We start from the raw sequence: 21,143 nt of genomic DNA, 5'->3' as shown, positions 1-21,143 counted from the left end.
CTTGGTGTGTTAAGGCCCTTTCTCCGCCTCCAGCCTCCGAACCCTGGACTCCTCCTCGTTCCTTTGACCCAGCGGCTCCGCCTTGGCTCTTAGCTCCCTCGTCTCCACCGTGGCCTGGCATCCCACCTGCTCCACCGGGCTCCCTCGTCCCTCCGGCTCCACCTTGGTCAGTCGTTGACCATCCGCCGCCTCGGGACTCCATTCCTCTGGTTTCACCTCGTCACTCCATCCCTCCGGCTCTGTCAGGCTCCTCCTTCCTTCTGGTTCCACCTCCATCCTCAGTCGCTCCGGCTCCACAGCGGTCTTCCAGGGCCCCACCTCCGCCTTGGTCGCCTGAGCCTCCTGCTCCACCTAGGCTCTCCGGATCCTCGACGTCACCCTGGCTCTGTGGCTGCGCTGCTCCATCTTGGGCTCCTCATGCACCGTAGCAGTCTCTGCCTGTCGGCCCCCTGGTGTCGTCGGCTCATTCCCCACCATGGCTCCTCCCGCCATCGACTCCACCATGTATCTCCGTCCTGGCTGGTCTCTGGAGGAGCATCTGGCTCCTCCTGCTCTGGTCTCCTCCCTCCATCCACTCCGCTCCATGCTCCCTCTTCACCTGCTCCCTGGCCCGCCTCCAGAACCCCCAACCCCCCTCCGCTGGTATTCCTCTTGCGGTGCGAGGTTGGTTAATTGATTATTCCCCATCTGTCTCCAGTTCCCTCATTACCTTCTGTGTGTTAAAAATACCCGTTCTGGGGTGCGTTTCCCAAAACCATAGTTGCTAACCTGTTAGGAACTTAGTTGGTTGGCAATGGAAAATTGCATTGCAACCAACAAAGTTGCTAACTTAGTTAGCAACTATGGTTTTGGGAAACGCACCCCTGTTCAGTTCTTCCTCGTCCGTGATTTAAATGTGTCAATGAATGTATGTGCATGTCAACCAAATAGTATTGTGAATGTGAGTGTTAACCTGAGATCGTATTGTAATTATATATATTGTCTGTATTCTCCTTCTTCCTTGAGTAAACTCCTCATTTGTTCCATATCCTCCTCGAGCACTTTAGTCTTTCGTTTAGCACTACACCTATTTGTAATAGGTACACTAAACCTTTAAAATTTTTCTCCTGCCATTACTTGGCACTTGTGTCAGCACTTCTCTCCTTCTCTTCTTGACTTCTTAATGGGCTTCCAAAATAGCATGCTTAAATTGAGCCGACTTGATTTGTTTTCATTTAAAGAGGATCAATTACTGAGATCTAGTCACGCAGAAGTTGTTCAACCGTGAATAACAACCATACACTTTAACACACACCCGAATCAGACCACACATGAACTACCACAAAAAGCATATATGAAGGATTCATTTTTCAATTCCTTTCTTGCTCATTATTTTTAACCCTCATTCTTCTTATCCCACTTTCTCTATTCTCTTTCTCCCTTGCGTGCTTACTCTTGTTTGTTTCAGGATAATGGTGAGACCAACAATAATAGACTGGACTCTCCTGGCAGTCATTGTAGAAATGTATGTGTGTGCCTGGAAAGGATGTCCTAATTTAACCTTGTTTAGTCCCTGTCTCCCTTTTCTCCATAAAGTTTTCCTCATCAAGCAAGCCCAATTTAATTACCAGTGAATTCTGAGGGAATCTTGACTGGACTAGGTTCATTAAACCTACAGTATCTACATCCACCTCTCATTTAAATTACAGAGAAGCGCTGTAAAGAGTACCGCTGTCTGGCCTGTTGACAAGAGATAAGCATCACTGACTGGTGAAACAGGAAAAAAACACAGCATCCTGTTCAAGCCTTGATTGGAACCCAAATGAATTTACTTTTAGGATTCATTAGTTCTATACTGAGAAATTAGCAAAAGGTTTCAGAGAAAACTTATGTGCTGTTGGTTGAATGAGCTTTACTACATGCAATGACTGGCAATTTAATGTAATTTACTGAACAATGGAGAGATTGACATATATTGATCATGATTTAAATATTTTCATCTTTACTTTATAGGGCCAATACATTTGGTAAATTTCAAAATGTATGTACACACAAACAGAATTACATTATAATTTTAGTGTCTGTTATTCTAAATGTTATTCGCAATATATATACAATTTTTGCAGATGATATTGTAAAATAAGAGTAAAAGTGATCTCTGACAAAATTCACAGGTTCATACATTGATATACAGAAGACATAATGTTTCATATATTCTTATAGACCTTTTTGATCTATAAGCTTATGTTTGAAATTCATTTTACAGACAAGTAAAAATGCCCATGAATTTAAATCAATTATTTATGTTAATAATTTGTGTTAAATAGTAAATATTTTTTTTATAAAATAAGTGACTTTAAAAATACTAGTTTAGTAATAAAACTCAAATAATGTATAATTTAAATTAAAAGAATAATATAGAACTTGCTATTTATAATAATAAATTGTGTCCAAACATACTGTAAGTGAAACTCATTTACATATGACTTTCAATTATGGACTATAAAAATTAAGATATACAGGTGCAACTAAAGAAATTTGAATGTCGTGGAAAAGTGCTTTATTTTTTATAATTTAATTTAAAAAAAGCTAACTTTCTTATATTCTAAATTCATTGCACACAAACTGAACTATTCAAATAGTTTTCATTCTTATGGTTATGACTTACAGCCTGGGAAATTAGAAAAATCAGTATCTCAAATAATTTGAATATTTTCTCAAAGATCAATCAAAATAAAAATTTGAGAAATTTTCAAGATCTCCAAAGCAGGTTTAATTATGCACTCAATTCTTGGTTGGGGTTCCTTTTGCACGAATTACTGCTTCAATGCAGTGTGAAAGTGAAAGTGACGTGACATTCAGCCAACTATGGTGACCCATACTCAGAATTTGGGCTCTGCATTTAACCCATCCGAAGTGCACACACACACAGAGCAGTGAACACACACACTGTGAACACACACCCGGAGCAGTGGGCAGCCATTTATGCTGTGGCGCCCGGGGAGCAGTTGGGGGTTCAGTGCCTTGCTCAAGGGCACCTAAGTCGCGGTATTGAAGGTGGAGAGAGAATGGTACATGCACTCCTCCCACCTACAAATCCTGCCGGCCCGACACTCGAACTCACAACCTTTCAATTGCCTTCCGATTTTCTAAACATTAGGCCACGACTTCCCTGGCATGGAGGTGATCAGCCTGTGGCACTTCTCAGGTGTTATTGAAGCCCAGGTTGCTCTGTATTGTTTGTCAGATGTTACTTATCTTCCTCTTCACAATATCCCATCGATTCTCTGTGAGGTTCAGGTCAGGTGAGTTGGCTTGTCAATCAAGCACAGTAATATCATGGTCAGCAAACCACTTGGAAGTGGTTTTGGCACTGTGGGCAGGTGCTAATGTCCTGCTGCAAAATGAAATCAGCATCTCCATAAAGCCTGTCAGCAGATGGAAGCATAAAATGCTCCAAAATCTTCTGGTAGATGGCTACATTGACTCTGGACTTGATTAAACACAATGGAGCAACACCAGCAGACGTCACGGCACCCCAAATCATCACTGACTTCAGAAACTTCACACTGGACTTCAAGCAGCTTGGATTCTGTGCCTTTCCAGTCTTCCTCCAGACTCCAGACCTTGATTTCCAAATTAAATGCTAAATTTACTTTCCTCTGAAAATAGGACTGTGGATCACTGATCAAGAGTCCAGTTCTTTTTCTCCTTACCCCAGGTGAAATGCTTCTGATGTTTTTTGATGGTTCAGGAGTGGCTTGGTCCTAGGAATGTAACAGCTGTAGCCTTTTTTCTGAAGATGTCTGAGTGTGGTGACTCTTGATTCGCTGACTCCTGCTTCAGTGCGCTCCTTGTGAAGCTCTCCCAAGTTCTTGAATCGGCTTTTCCAGACAATCTTACCAAGGCTGTGGTCATCCCTGTTGCTTCTACACCTTCCAATAAACTTTCTATAAATATATATTTTGGTACAGCACTCTGTGAACAGCCACCCCTTTCAGCAATGACCTTATGTGGCTTACCTTCTTTGTAGAGGGTGTTTTTTTTTTATCATCTTCTGGACAACTGTCAAGTCACTAGTCTTTCCCATAATTGTGGTTGCATGTTCTAAACTAGCCCAACAGGTACCCAGTATTTATACTCAAAATTAATCAAACTAATTAAGCTCATAAAAAAAAAAAAAGTTGAAATATTTCAGTTTGTGTGCAATGAATCTAAAATATAATAACATTTGCTTTTTTAAATTAAATTACAAAAAAATAAAGATATTTTCCATTATATTCTAATTTTTTGAGATGCACCTCTATGTCTTTCAGAAAGAGATGCAACATTTTAGAAGGTGTCTATTAAGAATAATAAAAGAAAGCCAGGAGTCAGTGACACCAAGATTCTCTGGTTGTGCCCCAGCATATTTATTACTAATCAAAACAATTGAATGTTGGAGATGTTGCAAGTACACTGATGTTTCCCTCTTTGAAAATGTCTGTTGAAAAGCTTGCTGGTGAAACTCAAACATGTATTATTCTATTACAATGTCACTGTGATTTGATCAACACTTGCTCTCTCTCTCTCTCTCTCTCTCTCTCTCTCTCTTTCCCTGCCAGCTCATCTAACCTGCTCTCTTAGACAGAGATCTGACATAAGTAGGACATACTTGTCTTTTTCTATCTCTACTGTAATGGTTGTATAGGTAAGTGAATCTCTCCTTTTATTCTATTATTTCTACCTCTAATGTTCCTGTCGGTCCATTTTTCCAGTTCAACACTTTTATTCTCTCTCGATAGCTTTCCTCCTGCCTCACTTTAAATCCCCTAACTTATAAAATGAACAAGCATATTGTTCAGTGGTGTCATGTATAGGTAATATGAGGGTTGGTGGTGTTTGCCCCTAGGGCAGGGATATTCAATTAGTTTCATTTGAGGGCTGTATTATTGAATTGAAAATTTGAAGGGGGCCAAGGGTGGGGGGCTGTGCCGATTTCTTTCTGAGGGGGCTATAATATTAGATATTTAATTTAAATGCATATTTAGCAATAAAAAATAAACTAGCATTACCAACATCGACATCTATAAAAGACTAATATTAATGCTGTCTGTCAATCGATAAAAAAAACAACTAAATATTTGCATATTTTTCAGTTATTAATAGTAATTAATTGCATACTAATATATTACCCCCAAATTAATGTAGAAATAACATAAAAGTGGTATATTTTAAATGTGTTTAATGGCATCTCTTTACTAAGTGGCATATTATTTAAAAAAGGGGCAGTATTTTTGATACCAATACTGCTATTGATGTCTCTATTAAATGGATTTTCATTTTAGCCATTAATTAAAACCATTCAACATTACAGTAGTGAAAGCCATTATTTTTTTTACATTTAGCAGGCTCTGAAAAATATAAAAAATTTTAATTTAAGTGAACTTAAAACAATTTTCACATAAACTATCAATTGTATTTTATAGCTTTGACATAATTGTGTGTTATTGTCGGTTGAAGAGCTACTGGAGTTTGTCTGAAGCGGCTCAGCGTATATAGCCTACAGTAGAACGCACAGCCACTCAAACTATACGCCATGTGATAATGATCTTTGTCCAGGGTTGAGGATATCTCATGATGTTGTTGTTGTTGTATGAAACAACGGGCCGTACCCATGTTGCCACCTTGTGGACAAACTAATTAGTGCAAAAACAATTTAAGGCATATGTACAATCTGCGTTTACTCTTCCTTTTTGGACCGGATGAAGATGATTGATGTGCCGGATTGGGCCCCCAGGCCACAAATTAAAAAGCCCTGCCCTAGGGGGTTTTGTAAGGCTCAACACTCTGTGGATGAGTGATCATGGAGGTAGGGCACTAAAGCTAATGAAAGTGAACATGCAAATAGTTAGACGTCAGCACACATCAATGCCTACAGGGAAATACATTACATACGTCCACTCAACCCCCACACGCACAACAACACACACCCATTCACCCAAACACAAACGCACCCCCCACCCACACACAAATGGACACACACATAAACACACACACACACACACACACACAAACACAAACAGAAAGACAGAGATGCAGTAAAGGAGAAATAGCAACTGTAGGACACAGAAAATGAGTAATACACTCAAAAAATGATGATTATTAATTGAGGGCGGGATTTCCATCCAATAAATATATTGTTTTTATAAATAAACTCATATAAAACAAATTCATGCGATGAAATATAATTGTGTTGGGCCAACTCAATTTGATCAAATATAGTTTAAATGAAATTGATACATTCAGGCATGGGCAGTATTTTGATAGTCCTTTGCATTTAAATACATTTAATCTTAGGATTTTTGTAGTTTCAAAATATATAAAATACTTTTTGCCAATCAACCTTTTTATGAGACTGCTTATTCCCTGTCTCAACAAGTATACAAAATACTAAAAACAAAACAATTACTAAGATTAAATGTATTTAAATAAATTTTAGTTCTTCCAAAGGTATTTAAATACAAAATACAAAATAGTATTTCAAATGCATGTATTTGAAATAATGGCCATCCCTGCAGGAAATCAGCAGTCTAATAAGGAGGTTGATACCTTATGTATTCTGAAAATTCAAAAATACTCAGATTTTGAATGTTTTGGTAAATTTTGAAATGCAAAATACATTCATACATAATTTTTATACCTGTTTTACAAATGAGGACGTACCCAAATGGAGGTTTTTGGTGATTTTGTCAGGTTTTGCTCACTTTTGTGTACAAATTTGTTCCTGAAATATGGTTAAGTAGGCACACACACATCACACTCTGTGTCACACAATCAATCCCAAAGGGAACTCTGCATGTGTGTGCGTGTTTGTTTGTGCGTTCAGGTCGACAGCAAATCTATTGCTTGGAGGAGTGTGTCGGCACTTCTGTGGGACTAGAGTTCTAATAATGAATGTACTTGCAGTCCTGAACACTGTAGTGGTTACAGAACATCTCATCACGACATGAGCAACAAAAGCAAAGTTAGATTTCATGGGTCTCTTTGCAAACTTAAATTATGCTACTTCTTATTATGTAGCATATATTATGCCGAATAAACATTTTGCTAAAGTATTGAGTCGACAAAATGAGGCTTAGATGTCACATATAAAAATATTCAAATTATAAATTAGGCCTAAATCTGTAGGCAAACTCTGACAGATGTGCCTTTTAGCTCAAGTAAATAAACAAGCAAATCTATATGCTGTGGGATCTTCCCACTTTTTTGACAGAAGTTGCCAAATCAGGGTAACCATCTGTGAAAGACTTGTTCAATAAATAACCTTAATTTTACTATAAATAATAAATATATATATCACTCTTGACGAACTTAATGCACCTTTGTTTTTGAAAATCGCTGTAATAAAATTATACTATATGTTCTAATTTAAAGAAGTAGTTCACTTCCAGAACAAAAACTTAAAGATAATGTACTCACCCCCTTTTCATCCAAGATGTTCATGTCTTTCTTTCTTCAGTCGATCGTGAAGTGAACTACCTGAAAGTGAACTACTCCTTTAATGATGGTAAAAGACACTCAACTCTTATTTCTCACATTCTTTACTTAAAATAAAAAAAATAGTGGCAGTAAAATTTGGAACTGACAAAACGGGGGAATTGTATTAACCTTTTTTGTTGTTTAGGTCACATCTCTAAATATAATAATAATAATAAACAAATAAAAAAACCTGGCTGTAATAACATTGTAATAACATTGACTGATCTCCAAACCTTAAAAAGCACCAACATTCTTTCTGGTCTGTTGCATAAGTCTCATATATACTAAAAGGAAAGACCCTGAGTGAGGTGAGCCATGAACAGCATAACCCCTCAACAGATGGCTTGTGTCATAGCAGTTGTGGACAGGGATGCATGGATTCAGGGTCCTAAAGTCTTTGCTTTTCAATCCACCTGACCTGGACTGAGGTGTTGATAGACTGGTGTTGAGTGTGAGGTTGTGCTCGATGCTGTCTGGCTGAACAATTTATAAAGTGAGCGTGACACAGACAGAGCGCAAGAGACGGCGGAGAAATCCAGCATGAAGCTGTATATTTCAAATGTGTGTGAGAGTGTTGATAATGATGTGACACACAGCCTGAATAATGAGCTGGATTCAGGTGGACACACACACCTTTGTCTCTTTGTCTCGACACTCGGCCTTCGGCTGAAGCTTACACTAATTATGCACTCACTCACTCGGACACATGCTCAAACTCGTGCTCAGATGTCACACTTTCTCCCTCAGCAATAAATCGATCCGGTTCTCAGCAGCTTAACACTGCCATGTTCACAAGAAATAAAACATTTCCCATAAACACCTTACAAACACTCACATACATTTACCTATTGTAGCTAAATGAAGACAGAACTCTATTGAGTGTACCACAGCAAATAATGTTGATGATAGATCGAACCTCAAACAACAACATTTTAATGATTCATAAAATTTGTGTTTCCAACTGAGGACAACCTCATTTTGTCATTTTTGCCCCATCTGTATCTAAAAAAAAAGACAGACAGACAAATGTCCTTCATCCCAGATTTTTTTTCTCCATACTTATTTTCATAATCTATTAATGAAGTGGTAATGATGACTGGTTTATAGTAATTCAGTACTAATTACAATCAAATGGGTCAATAATTCAGTTCTAGAGAGACCACAAGCTTTTAAGGATCCAACCAACAGTTTATCAATACAATAAAACCAATGAGTTTCAATTTGTATGAAAGTTATTTTCAGAGCTTTTCCAGTCCCATTTTTTTTCACATTCTCAAAGAACTATAAAAACCCCAGCAAGAATGAAAAAACTTTTGTAAACAAGAAAGAACATCAGGGCAAAAAAAACACACACTGCTCTCAAGGAAAAAGCTAAAAAAAAGAACTTTAATAGCAATATCAAAGATAAAAGATGACAACATGTGCTGATCCATGTGTGTGTGTATCTGTGTTTTTCTGGCTTTTCTCCCCATGGTAGCATTTTATTTCTTAGATTTATGGTTCGGTCTTTACTACCGAATCCAGAGAACTATTCACACTGACAAAACAGCTCTTTGTCTTTGTGAGAGTTGGAGATAAGTTTAAAGCCTAATAATCGCTCTGAGTGTTGAAACGCATCATAAAGCAACTGCTGTAAAACTGTACTTCAGACAGCTCTATCGAAGTACTACATTTCAAAACCACAGTTCTTCTCTCATTTAATGAAAATAGTGTTTTTTCTGCCACTTTCAGAAGTTGCATGTCTCTCTTCAAAGTCAAACGAGACCGTTTCAGCTCATTGCACACAGACATTCACACAGACATATATGCATATGTGGTTTATATACTCTTCATCACTACCAAGGAAAGGCTGTTTGCTTTTTTAATTTTCCAAAAAAAGACTTCTAAAATTTCTAAAAAAGACAAGAAAAAAGGAAAAACATGCAACAAAAATACCTTCATCTCGTGGCCGGTTCAGTGTTGATTCATCATGTTTTTTTGTGAGTGGACCTAGGGTTAAGAAAAAAAGGAGGGAAAAAGAGAAAAGAGAAAATTCAAAAAAAGATTACTGTGGCAAGAGAAAAATCAAAAAGGAAAACAAGAAAGAGCAAAAAACAAGAAATCAGCAAGAGGTTATTGTTCTCATTCTGTTCAAAAGGTGACAAAAAAGAAAAGCAAAGGCAGACAACAAAAAGCATCATAAACACAGAATATCAAGAAAGACACAAATCGGCTACAAGATCAAAGAAGTGAATATTCTCTCCCGCCATTGTTCTGCTGCGGCTCGAAGGCCTTTCTTTAACACCAGCTTGACTTGATACCATTCTGAGGGGGGATGAAGGAAAAATCATTGTGGGGGAATCAGGAAGTAACCTCTGAAGTATGAAAAACAAGAATTTCCATTCTCATTCCCACCTCAGTCCCCCCTCCCTCCTCTGACGTCCCTTGCGCTGTGGTCAAGCTATCAACCGCCTCGCTTGAAAAAAATGTGAGAGGTGATAGAGAAGAGGACCTGAGGGAAGGAGGGCATAACACACCAGGCACGTGTTCGTGTTCTCACAAAAACACCCTTTAGGGAAACAGGAACAGGGTGCTGTTTTTGCACATACACACACAGTGTTGACTCTTGTCTTTGTGTGCAAACTGTGAAGTTTAGCCTTTCTATACATACACGGCACAAAAATAAAAGTTTAACACCATCTCTCATTATTAAACCCTGAAAGTGTTTTGAATGTATTCAAAATATACTCATTTCATTTAACCTTTGAAAGTCTTGTTGCAAAAGACTGAGATGACAATTAAAATCTGGGATTCATCATCTACATTAAACTGGTAAAAAAACCCCTAAAAAACTATGTTATTTTTCAATTTATTTTTTCCAATATATTTTATTGTTGGTTTATGCTAATTAGATTTTCACTCTTGGTCTCAGGTTTCTGAATTCCAGTGAAAACTAAACAAGCGCAGATTTATGAGGAAGAGTAAAAATGAGTGTACCGTCATTTTTGGTGCTCAAAAATAACAATTCTCGTTTTTATCAATGTTTAAAAACTATTTTTGTGGAAACCTTGATACTTTTTTCTGTGATAAACAGCATTTATTTGAAACAGAAATCTTTTGTAACATTCTAAATATCTTTACTGTCACGTTTGATCAATTTAATACAACCTTGCTGAATCAAAATAGCATCTTGGGTTTCTCATTTTCACTGTAAACTAAACAGTTGCAGATAGAAGTGAAAAGTAGAAAGGAGTGTAACTTCTCGAAACAAATCATTTTTGTCAGCGAATGCATTATAAAGATATTTTTAGACCCCTTTTAGACTTCTTTCTGTGTGAGTTGACCTGAAAAATGCCTGTCAGAGAGCGAGAGAGAGAGAGAGAGAGAGAGAGAGAGAGAGAGAGACAGAGTTTGAAAAAGAGAGATACATATAGAAAAATAATGAAGAGCTCCCTTTACTGGACATGGCTTTCCTTCCCAGACATTAAAGAGGAAAAAGGTAAGAGTGGATGTATGTGTGAGAGAAAGAGGTCAAATCACTCTCGCTCTGGTAGAGATGTAGAGTAAAATCAGGGGACAATATGTGTATTTGCTGACTGAGAGTAATATCATGTCAATCAAAGACACACACAAGAAAGGCAGTCTGGCCAAACAGGAAGTGCCATCTGCTACAGAGTTTACAGGCGCATCTGAGTCCACTATTGTCTCTCCTTACCTGTGATGATGGAAGTACTCTATGAACCAAAGCCATAAATTGAAGCCAAATTTAATGAGATTCAATAAAGGTTATTGTATGTGAGCATTAAAAAAAGAGGAGGGAGTGTTACATAAAATTATAATTTCAGATATTTTTCTTATTATTTGCACTATAATGGTTCCCACTTTTGTATATAATCATTGAGGACTCAGTGCTGTTCTTAGTTTGCATACATTTCCCACCCTTATATAAATGAAAAAAATATTTTGCATAAAAAAAAAATATATATGTTACAAACTACCAGTGTAACTACCAAATGTTACAAACTGCCATGCTCAGGGCAGCGTGAAATAAATGGGGAGTCCACGCTCAAAGTTAATGTAAAATAAACATTTATAAATGTATTTTATACTAAAGTTAAACCCAAAAAGGGAAGAGAAAAGAAAACAACAAAAGATCAAATATGAAAGAAAGTTCAAAGGGCCCTATTTTAATGATCTAAGCACATGGTCTAAAGCGCACTTTTGTTAGTTTAATGACGGGAAAACGGTTGGTGCGCCGGGGCACATAGTCTAAATTGATTGTCCGTATTCTCTTAATGAGTAATGGGTGTTTCTTGGGCGTAATGTGCAATAAACCAACAAGAGTCTCATCTCCCATCCCCTTTAAATCCAGTATACCTACAGTATGTACCTGCCTATAGGCGCATATTACTAATGCGCTCTTTAAATAACAAATAAAAATTATAGTGTCAGACTTTAGGTTTGAGTTGGTCCATGGTCTATTTTCAGTTCCTCAAAATATCAATGTGCCACTAATGCGCCTAAACACACCTCTCGCATGGGCGCACAATTGTGCACAAATGCATTTTCTATTTAAACAACAAAACGGGAAAATGAGAACTGCTCGGGCTGAAACTAGCAAAAACAATGCCACGCATTGTGCCCAAAGTATGATAGGGCCCAAAGTCTGCTGCTGGAGAGAAGGCAAGCTCAAACAGGGCAACCACACCGGAGGATAGAGATCCTTTAATCAGTCAACTCATCATAGGTAATCCACCGCACCTGCCGCTTGTCTCCACCCTACAAACAGACAAAGGAAAAAACACACAACACATAACAACAGAACCTAGAACACCAACTAGAGGTGAACAGATCCCGTTTAGGGAACAGGTGCTATATGACATGAGTATTAATTTCTTATATTAAGACCCCAAATATTTCAATGATAGTGTACACACACACTATGAGCCATTTTCCTAATTTCTTCATTATTATAATTTCTCCATAAATAGACTTATTCAACTTGCCAAAATCAATTTCATCCATTCCAAAAGGCTCATTTCAACTTTACACTCTCTGATTTTTACCTGGATGGAGATATTTTGCCCAAATTCCTCCTCCTCCAATCCATTTGACCGTCCCTTGCCTCTCTAATATTCATTTCTTCTTTCTCCTCTGCTGCACGCTTCCCATCCAATTTTTTTTCTGATCATCTCTTCTCATCATTTCTCTCCTCATAACTTCTTCTTCCAAGCCTCTCTATTTTCTTTGGTGAAGTGCTTATTTTATCTATTATTTCAGCCCCAGTTCCTGAGGCTGACCTTGCTCTGCCCTCTGGCCTTAACAGGGCACTACCAAATGCCCAATGCCATGTGTGCACATGATGCTCTTCTGATTTTGCACATTTGCACATAATTTGTGCATGTGTGAATGTGGTTATCACTTGATCTGTTCTTGTTGAGATGCTTGTGGTATGAAGGTTTGTTTAAGGCAATTCGCTTGTCATTTTGCTTGTGTGTCTATATGGTATAAACATGTAAACTCATGCGTGCATGTGATTGCATGTGCGTCTGAGTGTGTGTATGTGTGTACTGTGTATGTGACCAAAAGCAGGTGAACGCTACGCTGGAGTTACACAGTGGTTGCTGTTTTGCATGGATGAGCTATTCACACACACAGCGAGCCTCATCAGCAGATGCCAGGCGAATTACACACTCTCTCAGTGTTAGATGTCAGGGCTCGTAATCGGGCAGACCACAGGTGTCTGTGGACAGGAACGTTCAAGCAGGAATCAACCTTCTCCTCTGATATCCTAGTCTCAGGCTCAGACATCTGATGCATATGGCACACAAAGTGGAAACACTTCAGGATTTTCTAAATTGGCATCGGATTGGTTGAATTATACAGGATTTTAGAGAGATATGTGTGTGTCGCATTTTTGAACATTCCGCCTGGAAACTAAGATAAAGTGGCACCAAACCCTCTCACGAAAGATGAAAACCGTTATGTTTACAACTGTCACAACAAGCGCTTATCAGGATCAACTAAACGCCGGATTCTCAAAAGTATAGAATCTTTCAAATATGTCCGAGAGGTTATTGTGGCGACATTTCCATGCCCTGAAATATCATGCTGAAATGAAACAAACTATGACTGGTTGTTAGACATGTTGGTCAAATGGCCTCATGGACGGGCACTGGCCAATGAAAGCTGTCATGGATTCCAGACCTTCAGCCATCAGTCTGAAGATCTAGCTATGTGTGACTAATATCGCAAACGGGGGGGACTGGGGATTCTGAAATATGATTCAGAAAATCAGCTTGGAAGAGGAATGAGATAGCCAGATGGCTTTCACCTGATGTTTTCATGCCTCTTAGCTTCTCCTAAGTGGAAATGGGTATAAATTAGAGCGGAGATGGAAAGAGAGCACCCAAGTGACTTTGATAGACTAGATATAATTGAGCTCTATTTAACAGCATTAAAGATGCCTCGCTGACCTGGTGTGAAGTGGGATTCTATTATACGACATGGGGTGATGTAAATTAGAATTAGATTTAGCATTAAAGGCATTTCTATTAACAGAGTATTGCAACAGTCCAGCATTGATCTATAATGAGTTGAGTGTTTTTTATTTTATTTTATTTTTTACATTTTGATAACATAGTCTTGGTATTGAGAAAGAAATTATGTACCCGTGTTTAGTGTCACTGAAATACAATATATAGTTTTATTTAATATTTGAATAAATTTATATGGTCCATTTTTTATTTTAGTTCAGTTTTAATAATTTAGTTATGTATTTTTGCCATTTTTCTCCTTGTTCCTTTTTTTCTTTTCTTTTTTTTATATGCACATATAGTCATTATTAATTTAGTTTATTTATTTTTTATTTTTTATTTTTTTAGCACATTAAGTTAAACTAAATGAAAATGAGAAATGTTGCCCTGGCATTAAGATGGAGAAAAAAAGCATAATAAGCATAATAAGTTTAAGATTTTTATTCTTTATTTCAGTTATCCTTTATTCAATTCAAGTAACAAAACTATTTTTTTATGATTTTAGTTTCTGCTAACTATAATAACTCCGATACAGTAGACGCACTATAAAAAGAGATGGATTAAAAGAGAGACAGAAAGTCTTATGATGGTACAGTAATAGTATCAGTTGGTAATACCATAGAGTTTTAGGGTGTTAGGGTTAGGTAATTATGAAAATGTGATGTTAAAATCTAAATCAAAAAATTCTCAGAGGGAAAGTGGATATTCAGTAAGAAAAAAGATGGAACTTGATTGATATACAATCAGAAAATTGATGGAATGGCTGGCTATACATATCTGAAAGGTGGCAAAGTAAATGTTAATTTGATCAACAGCAATCCCTAACTAGCTGCTACAGCATTTGGTTATTATTTAACATTGTCCAATAACACACGCAGCCTAATCCAGGGTTTCTCATTCCTGGTCCCGAAGAGCCACTTTCCTGCTGAGTTTAGTTTCAACTTCAATTAAAGCACCAGAATAAACTAACCAAGGTCGTTGGTTTTACTTAATTAAAATTACATTCTGGTGTCTTGGAACATGATTGGAACTAAACTCTAGGGCTGCATCCAAAAACATAGGCAGCTGACTTGCTGCCTCACTGCCGGTGGAAGCTATGTCATTGCAGGGAGCGTTTTTGCACGAAGGCATCTCATGAAACTGATTTTGGACAGACTTTTGAGGTACCATAATGGTTTAATTATCTACAACAAAATAGAACGAGTTTTTGTGATAACTGAATGAATATTTAATTACGGAATGGAACGCACAGGATTGTGGGATATCAAAGGCAGTGAAGGATACATCTATGCTGCCTTCAAAATTCCATCAGAAGAAGGTACCTCTGGAGACAGGAAGTAAAGCAGAATTTGGATCCGAATGTGCCTCGATGCCTTCCTGCCTTGGAATGCTGCCTCCAAGCTGTCCGAAAGCTGAAAAATGCTGCCTCCTCAGGAAAGGGGGTAAGAAGGCAACAAGGCACATCTGAATTCTATGATTGTGTCAAATCCTTTCTTCACCTTCAAGTGATCAATTTCTAAAGGCAGCACTGATGTATCCTTCACTGCATATAATATCCCACTATGCCGTGCATTCAATGCTGTGACAGAAGAGATGAAAAGCCAAGAAATTAGTACTGCAGCTCCCTTTATTTTGTAGTGGATAATTAGACTAGTAGATAATGAGACTATTTTGCTGTATCAAAGCCTTTTCTTGAAGGGTAAGTTCACCCAAGATTGAAAATTTGTCCATCTTCTACTCACCCTCAAAGCATCCTAAGTGTGTGACTTCCTTCTTTCAGAGTAATCCAATCAGAGTTATATTAAAAATTGTCCCTGCTCTTCCAAGCCTTTCAATGGGGGTAAGCGAGTGTTTGTTGTTGTAATGGCCTTCCCCTTTCATTTGTTTTGCTTGGCGTCACCAATAGATGGCGAAATACACTTATTGCATATAAGGGAGAGGAAACAAAGCAATAGTATTTTCACGTTTGTTCTTGAGCTAACAAGCTTGAGAAAATGGCTTAAGCTTTAAGCTTTGGTATCCCTTTGGTAAACAGAGCGAGGTACGTTAGTTTGTTTTCTATGTATTTCTTTGGTACCATTTGTTGTTTAATTTGAACAATGTTAAATGTGTAGTGAATGTTTGTTTGCTTGTTTGTTTTTTTAATGTGAATGTTTGAGTTTATTTTGCTTTGATATTTATGTATTGTTTTTTTGTTTCTTTTCTATGAAGCTGAAGGGCTGCTACAGTTGTCAACAGTTCAGAAGACATTAAATAAAGTACGCACATCTGTAATAAAACGTCCCTCACACAGCTCCGGGGGTGAATAAAGGCCCCCTGTAGTGAATCCATGCTTTTTTGTAAGATTAATATCCAGATTTCAAACGTAATAAACTTTTTTTTCTCACTTCTGCTGACTGTTGGGAACCGGAAGACATGCGGGCGGATGTCATAGTATGTCAGCGCTGCGTGGTTAATGACGAGTGTGGAAAGAGAACAAAACAAAATGCTGGTCAAGAATTAGAAGCACAAAATGAGGATTTGTAAAGAAAAAACATGTGAGGGAGGTTTTATTACAGATGCGTGCACTTTATTTCACGTCTTCTGAACTGTTGACAACAAACACCCGCTTACCCCCATTGAAATGCTTGGAAGATCAAGGACAATTCGACTGGATTATTCTCAAAGAAGGAAGTCACATACACCTAGTATGCTTTGAGGGTGAGTAGAACATGGACAAATTTATATTCTTGGGTGAACTAACCCTTTAAATCAGTTTCAGGATGTACCTTTGTGTGCAAACACTAGCTGTGGAGTTACTGCCTGAGTGTTGGGTATAGTTACTTTGGAAAGTAGTTAGTTAGGTTACAACGTTACCATCAATTAAAAGTAATCAGTTATGATACAGCGTTACCTATTCATAAAAGTAACGCGTTAGAGTACTCATGCGTTACCAAAAATTAAAAGCCGTTTGCAGCGGCTCACACATGACAGACACAGCCCCTGGCCCCTTTAAATGCACCTAGAAGTCGTGACTCCCGACAATGAATAACGTCAGTCATCTGACTAAATTAACACTGCAGGATAACAATAACAGGAAAGACAGTCAGCAATAGGCTATTCCACATGGCGTTTTATTTATTTATTATCACAGAACATATTATTAATCAAAATTCGCACCTACCCAGCCCGGGTAGCCTAGGCTACTGTATATTATAAGCACCACAATATAACTCCTGATTTTTCTTTAACTTTAAATAATGCAGTTATCAAAGTACAAGTATGCTTACTTGTAAACACAACCTTAAACAGGCTTGCAGATTTAAATCCATTTAGAAATGATGAACAACCAGCCAGCCAACAATCTAACAGAAATTAACAGCTGCCTGTCAAACAAAAATGATAGCAAACTGAATTAAATCCTTCACTGCCACACAGGCAAATGACAAATCGCTTAATAGTCGAACTAATTATTATTAAAGTGTCACTCACAGTCACAAGCCTAAATTTGCTTTAACACAGTCCTCTTACATTTACTCTTCAAACTAGTGATTAAAATGTAGCGTTAAATTTGAGGTAGAATTTTTGGCGGTCGACAGAAGCTTTTCACCAACGCAGAGTGTGCATTTTACCGTTATGTTCTTTTCTTTTTCGTTGACAAATTGAAAATAATGTGCGCACTTCCATGATACATCCGCAGGTGGCACAGCAGACCTAGGCCTACTGTCTGACAAAAAGCAGGCTGCAGTTGGGATTTTCCTTTCCTTAAAATAACGGATTACTTTTTAAAAAAAAATAACGAAGTTACTGATTACTTACGCACAAAACTAACGCGTTAAGTTACAAATTTCAGGAAAAAAGTAATTAGAGTACTCTAACGCGTTACTTTGTAACGCGTTACCCACAACACTGCTGCCTGATAAAGCAGCAAGGCAACAAGTTTTCGGACACAGCATGTGTGAAAAAAATAAAATAAAAAATCTTTATGGTCCTGTATGATTATCATATTCATATGCCATTATATTTACATGGTGCTCCAAAGCAGTCGTTCTCAAGCAGTGGGCCAGGAACCACAAGGGGGCCGCAACAAACTACCAAGTGTGGCTTACAAATATTTGAATTTGAATTTAATACAAAAATTAACCATGTAAATTCAATATGTCAATAAAAAAAACTTTGAGACTGAACAGCAGAAATACAGAAATATTGTGTTGTACTTTAAATCAGAAAGGTTGATAACCACTAATGCAAATTATTTTATATAACCCTATTATATTACCATCAAAGTAGTGTCACAGTATTGCCATGGTGCCATGTACGAAAAATAGAGAGAAAGGAATATTAATAAAAAAGGAATGAGAGCACGAATAATAAATGGAGAAAAGGAGGAGGGTGAATGAAAGTGTTTGGTGTAGACGGAGAGAAAGTGAGGGAGGTACACAGAGATGAGTTGACTGGGATGGAGTGAATGTGTGAAAAGAGAGGTATTTGAACAGAGTAGAGCTGGATGGGATGACATTTAGGTGCGGTGGAGATGCAGACTGCATGAAGGTTAAAACTGTTTCCCCGGTAACCCCCGCCACATGGAACTAAAGCTGGGTCTCCAGAGAAAAATGGTGCCCAGCAATATCTGCCTGCTCAGTCATAAAGACTGCAGAGAGCTGTCATAAGACTGACATTAGGCTCTTCATGTCCTGCAAACAATTGACATGAGCCAAGAGCTTATTATAATGACATTTGTAATATCATAATCTAAGAACTAATGCACTTAAATACATATACTACAGGGATAATAAAAACTACACTGAAAAAGTATTTTCAGTATTTTTTTTTTTTTTTTTTTACGTAAAAAAATCTTACAAGTCTTAGAACAAGATCAATATATCTGGTAATCAAAACTGCATAATATATTGTTTCCTATGTATTCAGAGAATGTACATTGTATTTGTCTTGATTGATAATTAATTTTTTTTAATAGCAAAAATCTTATTAGATTTGTTTAATTCCAGTGTATGATATACTATATACACTACTACATAAAATTTGTCAGTAATATATATATATATATATATATATATATATATATATTTACACATCTCTCTCTCTCTCTCTCTCTCTCTCTCTCTCTCTCTATATATATATATATATATATATATATATTTTTTTTTTTTAAGAAATAACTGTTTTCAGCAAGGATGCATTATATTGTTCAAAAGTGACAGAAAAAACAACAACATAATTTAAAAAACAATCCTGAAAAATATATCACAGTTTCAGGAAGACTATTAAGCATAATATTAACTGTAAATATTAAATATTTATTTTTATCATTGTTAACAAATTTTTAACTGGTGAACTGGCTACTGAAAATTCAGCTTTACCATCACAGGGATAAAATTACATTTTGCATATATGCATATTTTACAGTATATCTGATCAAATAAGCACAGCTGTATTATGAACATATATGGTATGACACAAATATGAATCTCAACCTTTGGAAATGTAGTGTAATTAGAATTGTCTACAGTAATTCTTAGTCCCTAGCAGTCAATAGATGCAATACATGAGTACAGGGCCCAAAATGAACACTTACCAAGTAAAAATTGACTTTGGGTGAGTGAACTGAAGGCCAGTAAAGTTATTAAGAACTGCAATATATTGAATGATTTAATACAGGGCTGCCCAATCTGCTCCTGGAGGCCCACCTTCCTGCAGTATTTAGCTTTAAACCACTCCAATCCTCCTGCCTAGAAGAATCTTGTAATCCTCAAAGCCTTGATTAGCTGGTTCAGGTGTGTTTAATTATGAAGGACCTACAGAGCCAGGACTGGACATGCCTGATTTAAGTCAAATCTAAAGAAAACACCTGTCGGAACTAACAAACAACTTTTGTGTTGTATTGGCGTCACATGGTACACTGCTTGCTTTACGCCATTGAATATGAGGTACATATGGGTCTTTATGTTTTTGATCTGCATTGTCACGGAGATGCAGAGAAAACCCACAAAAAATACACTAGATAATTAAGTCTAGGAACAAATTTATATTATTCAATGTAATAATAATAATATAAATGGCTTCAAATAAAATATAAAAATAAAATGAAATTATTCAATGAAATATTTATGGCTGTGAATATGGTCATTTAATATTGATATTTTAACTTAAATATATATATTAACAAAGTGAAAACTATATTTTAGGTGCTGGCAACTGTTCACCTTTAATAAATAATAATAATAATAATAATAATAATAATAAAGCATTCTAAATAGTACTACCATCTGAGAAATACATTTATTGGTGTACAAATCTAATGATATTATTAATCTCAATGAACTAATTATTGATATACCTAAATTAATATGAGATTCTAATATCTGCATGCATAATAATTGCATAATGCTGTCGGCTGTAATCATATAGTGCCTTGGAGAGCAAAAAAAATAATAACTCTACAATAATGGTTTGTGTCAGCTTACTCAAATACTCCATGGTGACTTATGAGGCCTATTAATGACTTTTATGTGTGTGTGAATGCGAGAGATTGTGTGTATGAGAGCATAAATGACAGATGCAGGCTAATCTATCTGATTTAATATAATCGAGCTCATTTTAAGTGACTATTGTTTTCCTTCCTTTCCCATTGACATTGCTGTAATTCTGTTAAAACACACAAAAGCAGCCGCTAATCACATGGATCAAAATAAAAAGTCACTGTCACTGATTGTGTTCCTCCTCTCCTCTCCTCTCCTCTCCTCTCCTCTCCTCTCCTCTCCTCTCCTCTCCTCTCCTCTCCTCTCCTCTCCTCTCCTCTCCTCTCCATCCCCAATAAGAGTTTCAATACCTCCATTCCACATAAATCTGCAGATTTTCTCACAAAAACCATCATAGAAAATGGCAAAAAAAAAGTCTGCAGAGTCTCGCCTGGGCCTTTCTATGGGACATGTATATAAAAAAAAATTCCCACAGTAAAAACTAATGTAAGATCAGACTAGTTTGCTCTTCACCCATTCTCAAACTCTTATCCTTTTTATTTTCACCATATTCCATCTTTCTCCCCATTGCTCTTTCCTTCTTTTTTCTCCTACAGTTTCTACTTCCACATTCATCCTTCTCCGAAGCACCAGGAGAGGTACAAGCCCT

At 37.0% G+C, this 21,143-nt stretch overlaps 1 protein-coding gene across 3 annotated transcripts in view; it reads right to left on the bottom strand.

Annotated features, from left to right (window-relative positions):
- LOC128017177 (neuroligin-2) overlaps nucleotides 1-21,143 on the bottom strand; it is a 173,673-nt gene that overhangs the window by 65,334 nt on the left and 87,196 nt on the right. For 2 of the 3 annotated variants that reach the window (XM_052602427.1, XM_052602429.1), the window contains exon 3: nucleotides 9,436-9,489. The exons of the other annotated variant lie outside the window; for it this stretch is intronic. In XM_052602427.1, the coding sequence (XP_052458387.1) occupies nucleotides 9,436-9,489 (54 nt within the window). The remainder of the gene's footprint in view (nucleotides 1-9,435; nucleotides 9,490-21,143) is intronic. 3 annotated transcript variants of the gene reach the window in all.

This window comes from Carassius gibelio, chromosome A7 (assembly GCF_023724105.1).
Source record: "Carassius gibelio isolate Cgi1373 ecotype wild population from Czech Republic chromosome A7, carGib1.2-hapl.c, whole genome shotgun sequence".
NCBI classification, from domain to species: domain Eukaryota; kingdom Metazoa; phylum Chordata; class Actinopteri; order Cypriniformes; family Cyprinidae; genus Carassius; species Carassius gibelio.
This window is presented reverse-complemented; position numbering and strand designations above follow the sequence as displayed.